Source organism: Aquarana catesbeiana, linkage group LG03 (genome assembly GCF_042186555.1).
Source record: "Aquarana catesbeiana isolate 2022-GZ linkage group LG03, ASM4218655v1, whole genome shotgun sequence".
NCBI classification, from domain to species: Eukaryota; Metazoa; Chordata; class Amphibia; order Anura; family Ranidae; genus Aquarana; species Aquarana catesbeiana.
This window is the reverse complement of record NC_133326.1, coordinates 313,586,062-313,605,416: the sequence shown is the minus strand read 5'-3', so window position 1 is coordinate 313,605,416 and position 19,355 is coordinate 313,586,062. Positions and strand designations below refer to the sequence as shown.

Below are 19,355 nucleotides of genomic sequence, written 5' to 3'. Positions count from 1 at the left end.
TGTCATAAAGGGGAGGGGCTTAGACATTATCACATAAAGCATGATAACCCTCCCCCCCTTCCATTGTCACATTTGGCACATTTTGGTGGGGGTGTACCTGGTTTTGCAGTGGCCAAGATGTGGGAAATGTTGTTGAAGCCTCTGCTAGTTTACCAGTGGATGTGGTTGACCTGGTGTCAGTTTCTGCAATAATAACTCCTAATATTGGTGTGAGTTTCTGCAATAATAATCCCCAGTACTGATGTGAGTTTCTGCAATAATAATCCCCAGTATTGGTGTCAGTTTCTGCAATAATAATCCCCAGTACTGATGTGAGTTTCTGCAATAATAATCCCCAGTATTGGTGTCAGTTTCTGCAATAATAATCCCAAGCATTGATGTCAGTTTCTGCAATAATAATCCCCAGCATTGGTGTCAGTTTCTGCAATAATAATCCCCAGTATTGGTGTCAGTGTCTGCAATAATAATCCCCAGTATTGGTGTCAGTGTCTGCAATAATAATCCCCAGCATTGGTGTCAGTGTCTGCAATAATAATCCCCAGCATTGATGTCAGTGTCTGCAATAATAATCCCCAGTATTGGTGTCAGTGTCTTCAATAATAATCCACAGTATTGGTGTCAGTGTCTGCAATAATAATCCCCAGTATTGGTGTCAGTGTCTGCAATAATAATCCCCAGCTTATGTGTCAGTGTCTGCAATAATAATCCCCAGTATTGGTGTCAGTGTCTGCAATAATAATCCCCAGTATTGGTGTCAGTGTCTGCAATAATAATCCCCAGCTTATGTGTCAGTGTCTGCAATAATAATCCCCAGTATTGGTGTCAGTGTCTGCAATAATAATCCCCAGCTTTTGTGTCAGTTTCTGCAATAATAATCCCCAGTATTGGTGTCAGTTTCCACAATAATAACCCCAGTATTGGTGTCAGTGTCTGCAATAATAATCTCCAGCATTGGTGTCAGTTTCCGTAATAATAACCCCCAGCGTTGGTGTCAGTTTCTGCAATAATAACCACCAGTATTGGTGTCAGTTTCCACAATAATAATCCCCAGCGTGGGTGTCAGTTTCTGCAATAATAACTACCAGAATTTGTGTCAGTTTCTGCAATAATAATCCCCAGTATTGGTGTCAGTTTCCGCAATAACAATCACCAGCCTTGGTGTCAGTTTCCGCAATAATAACCACCAGTGTTGGTGCAGTAGCTGCAATATTAGCCCCAGCATAGATGGTCAGTGATGATATGCTAATTTAAAACCATGCAGCATGAAGGAGCTAATTAACACTAATTGGCCACTAATTCAGCTCAAGGGGTTAATGAACACTGCTATTGATCACTAATGCAGCAGTGGCCAGTGGCAATGTTAATTACCCCTTTGTATTGCAGCAGGAATAGGTTAACACTGACACTGGCCACTAATGCAGCACAAAGGGGTTAATTAACTGCTACTGGCCACTAATGAATTAGAGATCAGTGGCAATATTAATTAACGCCTTGTGCTGAATTAGTGGCCAGTGTCAATACATTAACCCCTTCATGCTGCATATTACTGGCTAATGGTTTCATTAACCCCCAATCACAAAACTAACAACAGTTCCCAAGACATTAACCAGTCCAGTGCACTGGAAAAGAGTCACTGCAACATTACACTGTTGAGCAACATATATTCCCCTCTGTCTGCCATTACTTACTTACCTAATTCCAGAAACATCCACGCTCCCTCGCGGTGCCTCTCTCTCTTCTGAATGTCATGTAAGAGGCGGGGACTAGAAATGATCTGTGGGGCGGAGTTCACTCCTCCTGACAGAGAAGTATAACTGATGTCTACTGAGTGTAGGAGCGCAGGGAGTGTTCCAGCACTCAGCACCCTGCTGCAGCTCTGCAAGGGCACTTTAGGTCTGACTTGGGCAGTGATCTGTGACTGTGTACTGATGTGCATGTTCATCTGCCATCGGGCACAGTTTAGCCGGCACTGCCCGCACTGTCACCTTGCCGATTCCAGGGGGGGCACTTGACCCCCCTTGCCCCCTCTTGCAGACGCCCATGCTCAGGTCTCAGATTACACTCAGCTCCCTACTGTGCAGTGTGGGACATCAGATCCCCACACCCCTTGCCTGCTGGAGTTGAAAAATGTTGTCTAAATTCTGTACTTTGATCAGCTGTAGAGGAGAGAGGGCTGCAGACACAATGGTACAACATATGTCTTATCTCTGTGTAGCAGACGGCAGTCCCTTCACTGGGTATATGTAAGAGTTTAAAACCGCTTTAAAGTGGAAGGAGATATATTTTATTTCATAAAAATTGAAGTTTTAGCTGACTTTTTTGAGTACAGTTTTGAGCTGATGCTGATTGGTGCTCATTTTTCTTGAGAATAATCTACCACAAATTAATACTTACCTTACTTTTCACTCTTCAATGCTGGAATATGACCGAGCATTCCTATCAGCAGCCGCATCCTACCCTGATATTGTAGACACTGGTTCTGTACTGATTACAGTGCATAAGTGATTCAGTTCACAAGAAGGGTGGCGGCAGCAAGACCAGTCAAAGACCAGGAATAAAATCAGGTTTGAGGGATTGGTCATCATGCCCGGAACTGGCAGAAAGGTAAAATGTGGGGCTAAAGAAAACCTGGTTCTTCTCTAAAAACTGTTAGGCAGCTGCATTCTATTATAGAAAACATTGAATACTTACCTCTCCAGAGTCCATTCTTTGCCCATGTCAGACACCACATTGGACTACGTCCTGTAGTGATGTAGTAGCCCATGGGAAGAACCACAGCACGCAGCAGGGGACACAGTATCCAACACACCCTCAAGTGTTTGATAGCAGCAGTTCAGCTAGCTTGGCAAGAGAGTGAAAAATAGAAGTGCCATTGAAAGGAAGGTTAAGTATTCAACCTCTTACATTACAAGTTGCAGCTGCCTTAAAGTGTAAAGAAAAGCAACAGGGCTGCTTTAAAGAGGAGATCCGCCCCCATATAAAAATTAAAAGTCAGCAGCAACAAATAATGTAGCTGCTGACTTTGAATATTAGGACACTTACCTGTCCAGGGTTCCCACGATGTCGGCACCCCAGCCAATTTTCAGATCGGCTCTCGGGTGTTGCCACCGCCATTAGTATTTAGGGAACCCGGCAGTGAAGCCAGTTCCCTACTGCACATACGCAAAGTGCGCTGCTCTTTCTTACTGGCCCGGCGGACGAAGGAGGAGGGGGGCCGAACTTCTGATGGACGGCGCCACGGTGGAGTCTCCCAAAAGTGGGGAAGGGTACCTGTCAAAAACAGGTACCCATTCCCCCCTCCCCCTTGAAAGGTGGCAAATGTGGCGCCGGAGGGGGGGGGGGGGGGCAGAAATGCAGAAGTTCCACTTTTTGGGTGGAACTTTCCTTTAAGGTAAGCATTATGCCCGGTAAACATGATGTGATTATCGGACGAATGATCATCTGGTTTTTTTTGGTTTTTCTTGCATGCTAATCTCACATCGAATCTGATGAGTTTAATAAAGTCACAAAAATTTGCGTATGACAGAATAAAAATTTGGAAGTGATGTTATGTGTTGTAATACATTTATATTGCATTTTCAAGCGACAGTTGTACTGGTTAAACACAAACCGTACGATCTGGCAAAAAAAATGTGTGCATGTCAAATAATATCAGATGAACTGTCCTGATCAGCTCTCGAAAGCTCTGTGCTAACGATCAGATTATCACACGATCACTCCAAAATCTGTATTTTCCGTACGATTTTCTGATCATGTGTACCAAGCATAAACTCTGTGTTAGATCATTCCCTCAAAAAACATGAATGCTTGCCTCAGTGAAGTGACCGTGCTTATGACTTTTTTTTTTCTTCAATATTATACAATTAATTGTCTGACTAATATCCATTAGCATTTTATTTAGGTACATATTCAAGAATACGTGATTTAAACAATAGTAAGGATCTTTTTTTCAACTTTGTTTAGGAAAAATTTGGTGGAACAAACTGTGAGAAATGCGCAGATGATGACACGTATGGTCCGGACTGCCGATCTGGTATGACCGAGGCACAGCTTTGCCTTTAAAACCTCAGTTCACAATTTTCTCTGTTAAGACCTCATGCACACTGGATGTTTTTGCCCACTCTCATAGATTGCTTTTCTCCTGGCAGCAGCATTTTGGCAGAAAAAACAATTGACACTTGTACACGCGTGCAACGCATTTAGGCTCATCAAGTGCTTGGGCAATAATTAATTTCGTTGCCAGAATAATGATTTAATCTGGATTTTAACATGAATTATCACTCAAGTGCTAGACGCGCCTAGCATTAATGCGTTAGCACGGGTTTACACGCATCAAGCGTTTTTTCTGCCTATATTGCCGCTTCTTCTGGACACACTGGTTGTGGGGGGGGGTTCTGCCTCTAAACTGCTCTAAACACCTATGTGTGCATGGGCACAGTCTAACACACAGGGGCTAATAGAAGGAGGAAAAAAAAAATGTCAGACGCCCCCAAGAGCAGTGTCAAAAAACGTCCAATGTGCATAAGTCATAAATGTTTTCTTTGTCACTCAGGCAGTACTTTCATTTTTCAATACACACAATTTTAAGGGAAACTATAATGTATTCTCAGTAAGTGTACATTTTAAAAGATTATTACAGGAAACAATTTTTTACATGACTTTTACTTGTAAATGCCCTCTTTATAGGCTGTATATCTGTACGTCAGAAAATATGACTAACATCCCTGCCTACTGACTGCAGATAAAAGACTAGGTCATTAGTATTACCTGGGAATCATAGGCTGCATACTGCATATATAATGAGCAAAAATGGTTGTCCCCATGCACACACAAAGAATACTTAGAAACACGATTTGTAAAATATTAGTCTTAAATGCTTTTATTATACACAATTAGCTTTCTATAGTTTCTTATTTCGTATGTGTGTGGGTTGATAACCTGGCAACCTATGCTATGGATAGGTGCAATCTCACAATTTCACCACAAGATGGCAGTAGATTCTTAGGAATATAGTTTATTGTCACTTGGACTGCAACATCACCATAGATGACACTGAAAATTGAAATGTGAAATGTATATAAATACAGCAGGTGAAATAAGTTACTGAAACACGTTACCATTTTTCTAGGTAAATATATTTCTAAAGGTGCTATTGACATGAAATTTTCACCACATATCGGTAACAACCCATGCAATCCATATATACAACAAAAAACTAAAACAAATAAGTTCAAAAATGAAGTTATGTGTAATAAAATGGAATGGTTCAGTCGCAAGTGATGGCCTATAAAAATGAGTCTCATTACCAAGGTGTCACACAATAAACATCTCATAATGGGTAAAAGCAAAGTCTCTTCATCTTCAAGACCTTCATAACCTTATTATTGCAAGCCATACAGATGGCATTGATTACAGAAGGATTCCAGAAGTGGAAAGAACATAATTTCACCATGAACTGACCACTACCAGGTGCTCCTCGCAAGATTTCTGAAAGAGGAGTGAAAATAATTCTCATAGGAGTTGTCCAAGAGCCAAGGACCACTTGTGGAGAGCTTCAGAAAGACCTGGAATTAGCAGGTACAATTGTTTCAAAGAAAACAATAAGTAAAGCACTCAACCACTATGGCTTGTATGCATGCTCACCACGCAAGACCCCATTGCTGAAGAAAAAGCATGATGAAACTTGTTTAAAGTTTGCTGCACAACAATTAGACAAGCCTGTGAAATACTGGAGAATATAGTCTGGCCAGGTGAGACCAAAATTTAACTCTTTGGATGCCATGATACACACAATGTTTGGAGGTCAAATGGCACTGCACATCACCCCAAAAACACCTTACCAACAGTGAAGTTTGAAGGTAGGAACATCTTGGTGCGGAGCTGTGTTTCAGCACACGGTACTGGCAAACTTCATATCATTGAAGGAAGAATGAATGGAAAAATGTACCAAGACATTTGTGATAAAAATCAGCTGTCAACTACCAGGATGATGAAGATGAAACGAGGGTGAACATTTCAGCAAGACAATGATCCCAAACACAAAGCCAAGGAAACTCCCACTGGTTTCAAAGAAAGAAAAAAAAATCTTCTAGAATGGCCCAGCCAATTACCTGATTTGAATACAACAGAAAATCTATGGAAAGAACTAAAGATCAGAGTTCATAGAAGAGGCCCACGGAACCTTCAAGATTTAAAGACTGTGTGGAAGAATGGGCCAAAATCACACCTGAATAAAGCATGCGACTCATTTCTCTATACAGGAGGCATCTGGAAGCTGTCCTTACCAACAAAGGATTTTATATGAAGTATTAAATATATTTCAGTTAGAGTGTTCAATACTTTTTCCCTGTGTAATTCTATTTTATTACACATAACTTAATTTCTGAACGTATTTGTTTTGGTTTCTTTGTATGTATGGATTGTATGGGTTGTTGCAGATAGGTGGTCAAAATTTCATGTCAATAGCACCTTTAGAAATATATTTACCTAAAAAAATGGTGATGTGTTCAATACTTATTTTACCGGCTGTAAGTAGCCTAGAAGCTTTTATAATTATTATGCTGAGAATTATTTTCAGCCCAGTACAAAATTACAAATAAAGCAAGGTATAACACATTCAAAAGTGCCATCTTTGGAATGCTTCAGTCAAACATTTGGGATCCATTTTAAAGACCGTAGATCTCACATGGGGGAAGCATGGGGACCTTTGTCTTTGGTAGATAAACACTTTTGCTTTTATGAGAAGGACAGATTTCTGTGGGCTAAAAGTCTACCACACAAAGTGTGCCATGGTTTGGCATTGAATGGTGAGCATATTGAAAGGTGGGTGCTCCTAAGGCTGCATTCACATTTTGCTTTTCTATGAACGTGCATAAAGTCATGCCAAGATTGTGCATGTTTGTGTGCCACATGATTTCAATGGGCTGACCTACACATGACAAACCCAGCAAAATAGCTCATGTACCTTTTTAAGCATAGGGCTTTGTATGTTTTTTAACCAAACGTTTTGCCGTGATTGATGCACTTTTTTTTCAATGCAAACAATCTTTTTTGCTGCATTTGAGATGCCATTAACCATGGCAACATAAACGTGTTTCATAAATGTGCACATAATTGCATGCTTTTACGTGTGCTCACAGAAAGCTAAAGTGTAAATGCGTCCTAAAGCAGTGGTTCTCAGTCCTCAAGTACCCCCAATGGGCCATGTATTGGGAACTTCTCTTACATAAGAGCTATTTTATCAATACCATGTCATTGTTATTGAATTAAAGCAGCTGTGCAAAGTAAAGGAAAACTTGAAAACATGGCCCGTTGGGGGTACTTGAGGACTGAGGTTGAGAACCACTGGCCTAAAGAACATAGTTTACCTTTTTGCATCTCCCAGCATCAGCATCTTCTCTTCTTCATCAGAATGTAATGTTTGTGCTGGAAGATTTCCCTCTGCCAGATGCTTTTATTTCAGGTCTGAATAGGGTTGCTATCTGTCCAGGATTTACCAAGACAGTCCAGGTTTTGAATCACGTGTCTGGGCTTCAGGCAGACTATGACCCGGGCACATTATTTAGACCAGGCTGTGACTCTCCAAGTAACCAAGATAGTCACACACAAATCTGTTGCTGTCCAGGAGCTGCAGGCAGTTGTCTGGTGGCAGGTTTGGCATCACTAGGGGCACGGCGATGATGTCAGCAAGATCGATTAGGCCACACCCACTGTTCACTGCGGCATGCAATGCGCACTGCATTACTACTCTCCTTGGGGCACCCAAACGTCTCCCAGGCCGCTAAAGTGTTTGGGTTTGGCTTGAAGAAAAGGTGGCAACCCTAGGTCTGAATGAGGAGCAGGTAGCTGTATAATCATCGGTAGGTGTCACTGACTGCAGCTCCCACTCTATACCATGTTTGAATAGTGAACTATCTTCACTCAGAGCACCCAGTCCAATGTATGTATTATTACTGGCCCAGGGGTCAAATGTCTCCCAGTCCAGTTTTCCTCTTCTCACAGATCTGAATGTTTGAGCAAAGCAATTAAAAGCTGGAGAAAATGCACTTTGTACAGCACTGCATTATGCTGTATTGCTGCTTCATTATTCACAGCAAGTGTGCAGAATTTGTTCTTAAGAATGCTGTAAACCATACATGATTGCTAGAAAATAGAAATTCTTCCAGAACCAATTGCTTACTTATTTTTTTTCATGCTAGCTATTTGTGTGTAATTGTGATTATCTAATCTACTATATTCTTTCTTCACAGTCTGTGATTGTGTGCACGGTATTTGCAACAGTGGGATTAATGGAGACGGTTCATGCTTGTGCTTCTCTGGTTATAATGGGCCTAAGTGTGACCAGCGTAAGTAATGCTACAGAACTATATGTTGTTTAAAGAGCAACAGGTCTCATATATGTCTGAAATAAGTATTTGAATTTACATTTGTTTGCCAAATGTAATTTCCAGTGTAGGTCTGCATCTAGTTGGTAATAGGAAACATAGAGTTCTTAATTTAGGAATGTTAATAATTTAGACCCAGAAAATAAAGCTGCAAATTGTGAGGATGGGAACTTGGCTTTAAAATCTGGCAGCCAAACTGGTTCACTTTACTGAGTAGCATCAAGGACAGCAATGGGTGTATTTATTTAAAAAAAAAAAATTGCTAGGTCATTCGTCCACCGAGATTGCATGTACTGCTGTGCAAATGGGGCAACATTGAATGTTCTCTAGCTATATTCTCTGTAATTTGAATGTTTGAATGCAGAAACTAGCATATTGTGGCCACCAGATGGCGATGACTATGACACTAAATAAATATGCTCTTTAGTGCCATCTAGAGGTCACAATGTTGTATATTATACAATGCACATTCATACATTTGACTTGCAGAGAATATGGTCGGAGAATGTTTTATTTTGCCCTATTCGCCCAGAACATATTTACAATATTTTAATGGGTGAATAGTTATGTGAATATTTTTTTTTTTTTTTTTTTTATAAATACACCCTGAAATGTACAGAATACCAGAGGAAGCTCAAAAAGAAGTTAATTCTAAAGACTATTCAACATCTTTGTTTTTGCTTTTCCACAATTTTTTAGTCTGCAGAATTTTTTGAAACACTATTTAGACATAATTTATCCAGTGTTCAGGTAGTCCCTTATGGTATTTTTGGTTGCACCCAGATAATATAGGGAATGCTGCCTCAATGGCCCCTCCCTACTATGCTTGTCACCAAGAAGGTGCTAAATGGTATGATCCTGGTGTGGGCATCTTTGGAGTCCCATGTGTATACCAGCTGGTCTACAACCTAGGTTCGAATTTGAGCTCCAACATCCTTCTTCTGAAGGAATTGGATATTTAAGAGGATAGTTAGTTATCATTTGATTTTGACCACTTCAGTGAACTGATGTATATAGGGCCTTTGCAAAGCACTTTAAAAATAACCCTGGAGGTGGGGCTTGCAGTCAGGGAGTCACAGAATTAGTAATGTAAAGTGAGCATGCATTACAGAGAATATTTTGTATTTGTTGTCAAGCAGTGCTTGCTATCTATGGTAAATCTGGTTGGTTGCCAATTGCCATACATTTTTCAGTTCACTTGTGACCGCCAGGTAGTGTATATCTGAAAAAAAAGAAAAAGAATACATTTAGTTGGATCAAGAATGGATAGCACAGGTCTCAAGCATGTACAAAAAAAAAATAATGGGCTTTGATGTCCTTCTGAAGATGGCCTTGCTAAATGAATACTCTATAAAATAATTGTGGCATAAAAGTATATGAATGCAGTTTGCCCTGGCCAAGCGTACTGGTGTATGTATTGTGCAATTATCCAGACCTGCCCTTATTTTGGGGAAATAATAGCAAATAGGCAGGAAAGCAAAAACCAAGCTTGATTGATTGAGAAATTGGTCTGCCTTTTGATATCTGAACAGGCCATGTAGCCTAAAGGTACATGTTATGTTCACAATACAAGTACTATTGCCCAGATTAAATGACAATAGCCTTATGCACGTATGTGCTTTAAGAAAATAGTTTGTATATTTGAAACACTTTCACTGCATTCATTTGTTGCATATTTTCAGCATTAGCAGACTGTGCTGTACTGAACTGCAGAGGAAACAAACGATGTACAATGTCAAGTTCGGGTGCTCTGGAGTGTAAATGCTTACCAAATTACGAAGAGAAAAGCTCAACATGTGAACGTAAGGCTGTTTTTATCAGTTGTCTACTTAACTGAAAAAAAAGCATTTTAATGGAAAGACTACTAGAACAATGTATTATGATGTTATTGTTAAGTTTGAAACATTTTATATTCTTTTTGACTATTTGAATAAAATGAGACAGAGAGGACAGGCTTATGACAACCTTACCTGCCAAACACAGACTACCCTTTAGCCACCTATTATTATTTTATCTGGAAAAACGATACAAGATGTTTATCTCTGCAGTAACTCTTCTGACTTCTGAGCTGTTCACACTATCAAAACATGAAGCATTAGTGTTGCATCACTTCAAAATTGAAGCCTCATGTCGAGTCAGGAGGTGTTTGAAGCCTTTCAATGCCTTCCATTCAAGTCTATGGTAACGCTTTGCAAATGCTCTGGCAGGCAGTTGTGGTGCGGTTGTAGGGCGTTCCGATTAGTTCATTTACTGTAATGCAATAGGCATTTGTAGAGCGGTTTTAATGTGCCTTAACGCTCATCAAAACTGCCCATATTGTATTTAGGGAGCACTTTTAACTCACCATTAATGCTTGTAAAATGCCAGTCTAATGCCCATACTAGATAAATGTTTTCACCATACCAGATAATCTAGTGAATTTGCAACATCCCTATATACAATTGAAATAAAAAGTATGTGAACCCTTTTGGAATGATATGGATTTCAGCACAAATTCATAAAATGTGATCTGATCTTCATCTAAGTCACAACAATAGACAATCACAGTCTGCTTAAACTAATAACACACAAAGAATTAAATGTTACCATGTTTTTATTGAACACACAATGTAAACATTCACAGTGCAGGTGGAGAGTATGTGAACCCTTGGATTTAATAACTGGTTGAACCTCCTTTGGCAGCTATAACTTCAACCAAACATTTCCTGTAGTTGCAGATCAGACGTGCACAACAGTCAGGAGTAATTCTTGACCATTCCTCTTTACAGAACTGTTTCAGTTCAGCAATATTCTTGGGATGTCTGGTGTGAATCGCTTTCTTGAGGTCATGCCACAGCATCTCAATCGGGTTGAGGTCAAGTCTCTGACTGGGCCACTCCAGAAGGCGTATTTTCTTCTGTTTAAAGCGGGGGTCCACCTATCTATCGTTTTTTTTTTTAGTTCATTCACAGACTTTTCTTCTCAGCATTACATACTCACATATTGTGTGTAATATGTCCGCCTGTGTCAGATTTCGTCGGAAAGAATAACTTATATTATTCACTGCAGGCGGTTTCCATCTTCATTGTGGGCATTTGAAGCCCACAAGCATTTATTTCCAGGATGTGGTGAATGCTGTGCTCCCAGCATTCACTGCTCGTTCCCGCACATGCTCAGTGGCATCCTGGGAAGCCTGAGACTAGCTCCCAGGAGTCTGGGAGAGGCTAGAAACACGCCTACTCCCACAGGAGGAGAACCAGGAAGTGCAAAGAAGAATAGAAAAATAAAAGGTAATTACGGCGATTTAAATTTTTTTAAACGGCGTGTCAGCATCTAGGCAAGGAAGAGAATACATACAGATATTGTTCAAAATTTGGGTGGAACCCCATCTGTTGTTGATTTACTTCTATGCTTTGGGTTGTTGTCCTGTTACAACACCCATCTTCTGTTGAGCTACAGCTGGTGGACAGATGGCCTTAAGTTCTCCTGCAAAATGTCTTGATAAACTTGGGAATTCATCTTTCCTTCGATGATAGCAATCTCTCCAGGCCCTAACTCAGCAAAGCAGCCCCAAACCATGATGCCCCCACCACCATACTTCACAGTTGGGATGAGGTTTTGATGTTGGTGTGCTGTGCCTCTTTTTCTCCACACATAGTGTTGTGTGTTTCTTCCAAACAACTCAACTTTGGTTTCATCTGTCCACAGAATATTTTGCCAGTACGGCTGTGGAACATCCAGGTGCTTTTGTGCAAACTGTAAATGTGCAGCAATGTTTTTTTTTGGACAGCAGTAGTATCCTCCCTTGAAATCCATTCCTGTTTAATGTTTTATGTATCGTAGATTCGCTAACAGGGATGTTAGCATATGCCAGAGACTTTTGTAAGTCTTTAGCTGACACTCTAGGATTCTTCTTCACCTCATCGAGCAGTCTGTGCTGTGCTCTTGCAGTCATCTTTACAGGACGCCCACTCCTAGGGAGAGTAGCAGCAGTGCTGAACTTTCTCGATTTATAGACAATTTGTCTTACCGTGGACTGATGAACAGCAAGGCTTTTGGATATACTTATAACCCTTTCCAGCTTTATGCAAGTCAACAATTCTTAATCGTAGGTCTTCTGAGAGCTCTTTGTGCGAGGCATCATTCACATCAGGCAATGCTTCTTGTGAAAAGCAAACACAGAACTGGTGTGTGTTTTTTATAGGGCAGGGCAGCTGTAACCAACATTTCCAATCTTATCTCATTGATTGGACTCCAGTTGGCTGACACCTCACTCCAATTAGCTCTTGGAGATCCCATTAGTCTAGGGGTTCACATACTTTTTCCACCTGCACCGTGAATGTTTACATAGTATGTTCAATAAAAACATGGTAACATTTAAGTCTTTGTGTGTTATCAGTTTAAGCAGACTGTGATTGTCTGTTGTTGTGACTTAGATGAAGATCAGCTCACATTTTATGACCAATTTGTGCAGAAATCCATATCATTACAAAAGGGTTCACATACTTTTTATTGCAACTGTATATAGGAAGGTTGGATAGCCCCAAATGGGACTTTAAATTGGCAAAAAACTAATGAAGTATGTAAAACATTGTTTTGTTGATACAAAAAAAAGTAAAAAATCATCACATGATTGCTAAAACATACGCTAACATTAAACACAAATACACATAACAGAATATCTTGCAATATAATATAATGGTACGTATATAAAGTAGTTTCTCTCCAGTATCCGAAAATACTTTCCGGTAACCAACATCCGGGAAAAGCTTTCCGGTACCCAATGTGTTTAAGGTTCAAAATCCTTTCATCAGGGGTAATTATATAGGAGAATTTAAATTTGCGATATGGTAAATGGGACCGTTATCAAACACACAAAATATTCAAGCAAGAGTAGAATTAGCGTTGTCAGTGGATGGCGTATGTGGAGGTCTAGGTCAACCTACAGATTTAGAGTATTGTGGCCCACAGGAAAGGAGCATGTCACCGGTCCCTCAGGTAAAAAGATGTACAGCTAGGAGGTCTCGCAGTAAAGATCAGGTAAGAATTTGGTCAAGGTCCTGCATCAATGGTGAAACTGCATTGGGAAAAGGTCACTATCTTTCCTTAGGCTGTCTAAAGGGGGTCCATAGGACACGCCATCCAAACTGGCAGACTGAGATCGGTCTCAACTCGGAAAGGACACACCATTTTCAGCGGTCACAGCGTTTCTGGCTTTTAAAGAGTGGTGCACTGAAGCACCCACGAAATGTGAGTACCCTATTAAAGGGGCTAGTTTTTAATAATAAAAATATTTTAAACTATATCACACTATCTAGTTTTCCTTTGTTATACATATATGTGGAAAAACGTGCCATCAATCAGCCCAGGATCCAATCACAGATACTGAACCCAGGGGTGGTTCATATGCGTGATTTGACCAAGCTTAACTACAAGGTCACACGCTCTAAGGTGAGCGCATATACTGAAGGGGGGAGCACCTGAGTGGACACAAGGACATGCTTGCTATCACCATTTTTTTGATCTGATTAATATTTTTTGGAATGGATTTTATATTTTATTATAGCAACGCATGTCTTCACATAAATTTTTCAACATAGAACATTGCACGTAGCACTTTAGTGCACTGGAACACATAGAATTTGAGCACTCAAATAAGAACTTATTTTATATACGACATATGATGATAAGATTTTGTTGTACACTTTATGGATAAAGTATTGTCACTAGGGCACTTTATGTATTGTTTATACTTATAGCACTTAAGGTACACTTTGATTATATGATTTACACTAATTTGTGGAAGGTTACACAAAAATATTAATTTATTTTGGGTATCACATGCCAATATTAAGATAGCGAACACTTCCCTTTATATTCATTACTTTTGCACTGTCATATGGGACGTGAACAGTGCTAGATAGAAGTCAGTATATGTTTATGGTAGCGGCAAGATTTTTTCGTCTAAATCTAAAAACACCACCTTATTGATTCATTCTTCAAGTGCTCCACCTCTCCTTTTTACAATTCAAATTTACCTAAGACTTCCTACTGAGCAGATAGGACCTAAGTTTAAAGAGTGGACATTTACCACCCGTAACAACTTTACATAATATTCCTTCTGCCCCCTTCCTCTAACAAAATAATTTTTTTTAGGTGGAGAGGGCAGAAATAGTCCCCAAAACCATGTCTAAATTTCCTTATTCCAGACTAAGGCAAGTGTGACATAACAGTTGTCCACTTTCTTTTGGGATACCCATGTAATGGGTCCTAGGAGACCATGGATACACAAGAGTGTATGCGCCACCTCATCAGGGGTGGCTGTCTATTCATTGCTTTTACAGCTGCACTTCTGATGATGTGATGAAGCGGCTGCCTCCTCTGATGAAGAAGCAGCCAGCCCCCTGGTGACGTTATGGGACCAACTATGCTCCAGGGAAGAGGCAGTTCCTTAGACAACACCGCTGGATTTCTAGGCTTGTGAGTATGTTTTTGGGGAACAACCCAGCTTCAGAGGTAAAAGGGGAGAGGGAAAAAATAGATACGGGAGTTGAGTTCCTTTTTACAGAGCAGCCTACTTTCCATACTGTTTATTTAAGACCCATCACCTGTTAGCTAATTCATTAAGTATCTAAATGACATTGAGATGAAAGGCCACTCCTGACCTGACTTTGCCAAATTTCGTATGTCAGACAATATACTTCACATCTCAGCTCTACAGCACCAAACTACTCACAGTATGCTTGTGGCTATAGGCGACCTTTCCTTACATATTTATTGTCTATTTTCTCCCCACCAGTAGAAATAAAGTTAACTCCTATGAGATTATTTATATGTTGCAACAACAGTGAAAGCCAGGTTAGGAACAGTAAAGTAGGAATATGCTGATTGTTAAAGGTACTTGCAGAGCGGGGCTGTTTTGGCAGTAAAGTTTGTTTGCCTAAAGGTTCCAGTGCTGGAAATCCAGCTCTGGTTGTTACTCTTGTCTTGAACTCCACTGTTGCTAACTGTAAAATATATATTCCCCGTTTTTTAAAATATCTGATCCCCATCACTTGTTTCATTTTCAGCTATTAATCCATGTTTGAAGAAGGCCTGTGATGCTGCAGCTTATTGCACATATGTGAGTCCTAATAAACACACATGTACATGCAAGGAGGGCTACAGAGGTGATGGTAATGTGTGTTTACCAATTGACCCCTGCCAGGAAAACTTCGGAGATTGCCCCACAGCATCATCGATTTGTAAATATGATGGACCTGGACAGGTAAGATTGGATAAAATGTACAATAGAAAACATAGCTGCCCTAAAACATTTTATTTTAGACAGTAAACACATTTTTTAGTTTAGATATAAAGAGAGACTTTGCAATGGCATCTGCCGCTCCTGATATAATGGCATAATCTCCCCAAAAATAACAGCCAGGGAGACAGCTTCCCATCTTCAAAGACACCATTTAAGGCCCAACTCAAGGCACAATGAAAAAGATCTACCTACTTGCGGTCTAGGGGTTGCATGAACTTACCTTATTCCTCACTCCAATATGGTCCCTTTAGCAGTGTGATTCGTCCTGTGAACCCTCCTGCCTCCTTCACATACAAGGCAGGGTTAATAGCCTTGCATCGTATATGATGCTATGGAAAGACCACCCACAGTCCAGAGCCATGGGGAGAAAAGGAGAGCACTGGAGCCTGCCAGGGTGGGGAGGAGTGGGGAGGGGTGGGGTGGGTATAATGGCTAGATAAAAAAAAAAAAGGAGCGCCTGGTGTCCAGAGAAATGTGACTTCTAAAATATGGTTAGTGGACATTTATTAAAAATTAGCAACATGTTCATCAAGCCAACCTGTTTGGGAATAGACTGCACTTCTTCAGGACTGTTGCTGCATACTAATTGGTGGGAACAGTTCCCATGAGTCTTAATGTTGGATCAAGGTTTCTGAATGGCAGGATTCCGGCTTTAGTTGTATAGGCAGTGAGGCTAAGGCAAGTAATACTGGCTGTTCCTTTACCATCTATATTTAATGAAAATTAAACCCGGGGGGGAGGGGGGTGCATTTACAGGGTAGATTTTCTCTAATTCCAAGAGCTGAGATTTAATTACACACCCACTACACATGTATGCTTGTGGTCTTGTGGGTGTGCTGACAACATATCCAAAAACACCAGGGCACTTTGCATGCCACTTTGTTGTTTGAAACAAAAACTTTGATTGTGATAACAATCACTTTCCACAGAAGCATTCATTATTGCCATGTAGGATTACTCTAAATGGACTTATCCTTGTCAAAGTGTCTGAGTACGCCATCTATGGCCACCCTTGCACTCTCACCATCCAATTATTTATTTGGAATTTGGTTCAAACTTTATCATACCTCTCAATGTTTTGTAAATATAAAATAAAGACACTAATTAATATTAATAAGACAAAAAGACACATTAATATTATCATATTTTCTTCAATAAGCTCTTCTTATATGATGGGTGTACAATGTCTTACGGTAACTCGACTGAGATGATAAAATGATCAATGCTTCAGGAAAAGCTATGCTGAGAGAATTACATATATTGCCATTGCTAACCTCTTGAAAATGCCAGCTGCCATTCTTTGGCTTTAGTACATACTGTACAACTAGAACATACTGTATCACTATAATAACAGTACTAAAGGATTCAACAAATAAATACGTCCAAAAAATGTATCCGCTAGTGCCAGGAAATGGCCATCCAGTACCCAGGGTGAAGATGCCAAAGTGCAATTACCCCCCACCTACAATATGTGGTCGTCTTCTGCAACTGAGATGCCACTCCCAGCAGCCACCCATTTGGCTCATCAGTGTCTCATTGTAGTTAAAATGTACAACATTGGACACACATGCCAGTCACAGAGCACACATGCCAGTCACAGTGGAGTATGTAGTTGCAAAGATTAGGCAGAAGTGAAGGATTGTTTATGACAGATCACCTAGCTTTAGGTTTGAATTGGTTTAGTTTGAATTTAGTAGCTAATAAGTTAGGAAAAACAATAAGAGGTTTGAAAAAGCAACTTTTGCTACTTGTCGCAAAAGTATGTTTCTTTATATTTCGAAAGTTGCTTTTTGGACTTTTTTTTTTGTGTAAACAAATTCATTCATAGATCTTATCTCTGAGTTGAATACAGTGGTGAGATACCTTTTTCCTAACATGAGCTTTCTACATTAATATGAATGGCTTTGTTTACCTTTAAACCCATCCATACATAATGAATGGGTCCAAAGATAGTCAAAACCATTCATTCATTCAATCCAGTGATTCCCGGAGGCTGCTGTTGTACAAGTTAGAGAGGAGTGCTGTTAGATCAGGACAGCAGTGATACCACATTGAAGAAAGAATCAACCAGCGCAACAATAATCCCTAAGAGATAAGCAACTGAATATACTGAGGGTCAAAATATCAAATCCCAAAAACAGAAATATATACGAGGCAGTACAGCGCTTTAAATTTAAACTAAATTATGAAGTACGCACAAAACTGAAAAACTAAGAAAGTCCTTCAAAATCTTGTATAAAAGATCCAAAGAGCACTGATAAGCTTCCATTGTTGAGAGTGAAGAAATAAACATATATGGTGACTTCTGTGACACCCTCCACCAGCATATGGATTGGCCCCTCACCTCATGTAATGGACCCCTGAATAAATCAGTCAGGTCTCAAACAGCATTCCCATACATGGGTCGGTAAGCTCAAATCAGCACTTGCAGTGGCAGGACAATACGTGTGTAAGGTTGGCACTGTTCCCCAGTGCTAAGGATCAAGGTGGTGAAAGAACACAGCGTGTCTGCAGGGATCAGCATGGATCAGGACGCGGGTGACGTCACGAACGTGTCATGTGATGTCCATACGCGTTACGTCCCATAAAGTAGGCGGGACTTCATCAGCGGTCTGGCACTTAGGCAAGTGCGTTAAACAAGGCAGGCCTTCTAGCCTTTGTACAAATTGCACTGGATTATACAAAAGACCTGCCTAAGAAGCAAAGGCAAAAAAAGCAATAAGTGATGTGAACAAAGTGCCCATGAAACTCAGCGGGGTCCCAATCCCATAGGGTTTTTCTGGGATCCCTAGGAGAACACATCACTGGGAGCTCCTTGCGCCTCCCAGACCCTAAACAGAAAAATGCAGCCCCATCCCTACCAGAAAGGCATTATCACTTAGGGAGAGCCTGCCTAAAACTGGGGACAAGCATAGCAAACCAGGGCAGATTTAGCCCAGGAGGAACAGATCCCTCCCCAAGTACCCACCTTATTACAACAGGAATTACTAACTGGCACCCCCTTTTGGCTGGGGCTGCTAGAATTCTCTTCCCAAAAACGTATAAGAACAGATACAGAAAAAAGGGCAGAAAGCGACCTGTTGGAACAAGTGTTCCCATTAAAAGATTTCTTGATTCCTGTTATGGTGGCAAATGGATTTACTCTTGCTTCATTTTCCAATGACACTCGTGATCAGAGCATTTAGAGAGAGAAAATCTCCCTAATGGGTACACAGACAGCACCACTCTATCCAAATCTAAAGAAAAAGTTTGGACTTAAAGTGGTTGTAAATCCAGTGAAGTGACTGGTGATACACAGAGCTGAAACAAATCCTCCTACATAAGCTGTACCTGTTTAATGCAGTCTTCTCTTCTCTATATTCGTTGAGCATTCAGAAAAAAGAGGGTGGAGAGCTGAGGTTACACTCTGCAGAGCATAGTGAGGAGAGCTATGAGAACTGAATGGAGGAAAGGGTCAAGCCCAGTGATGGTCCGTCCATAGGGGGTGCACTGCCCCCCTAACCCATGTGCCCGGCCCCTAATCTACATGCAGGGTGTCAGACACATGGATTTCAATGGGGGTTTTTTTTTTTTTTTGAAGCACATGATTAGAGCCTGAGGCTCTAATTGGCTTAAAAAAAAGGGTGGGCTTGAGGCGCAGAGTACATGTGTGACAATAGCGAATTAATATTTGCTATTGTCTTCCT

At 40.5% G+C, this 19,355-nt stretch overlaps 1 protein-coding gene across 1 annotated transcript in view; it reads left to right on the top strand.

Annotated features, from left to right (window-relative positions):
* STAB2 (stabilin 2) overlaps positions 1-19,355 on the top strand; it is a 263,642-nt gene that overhangs the window by 41,260 nt on the left and 203,027 nt on the right. The window contains exons 5-8 of the mRNA XM_073620305.1: positions 3,964-4,033; positions 8,250-8,345; positions 10,067-10,186; positions 15,434-15,630. Of these exons, the coding sequence (XP_073476406.1) occupies positions 3,964-4,033; positions 8,250-8,345; positions 10,067-10,186; positions 15,434-15,630 (483 nt within the window). The remainder of the gene's footprint in view (positions 1-3,963; positions 4,034-8,249; positions 8,346-10,066; positions 10,187-15,433; positions 15,631-19,355) is intronic.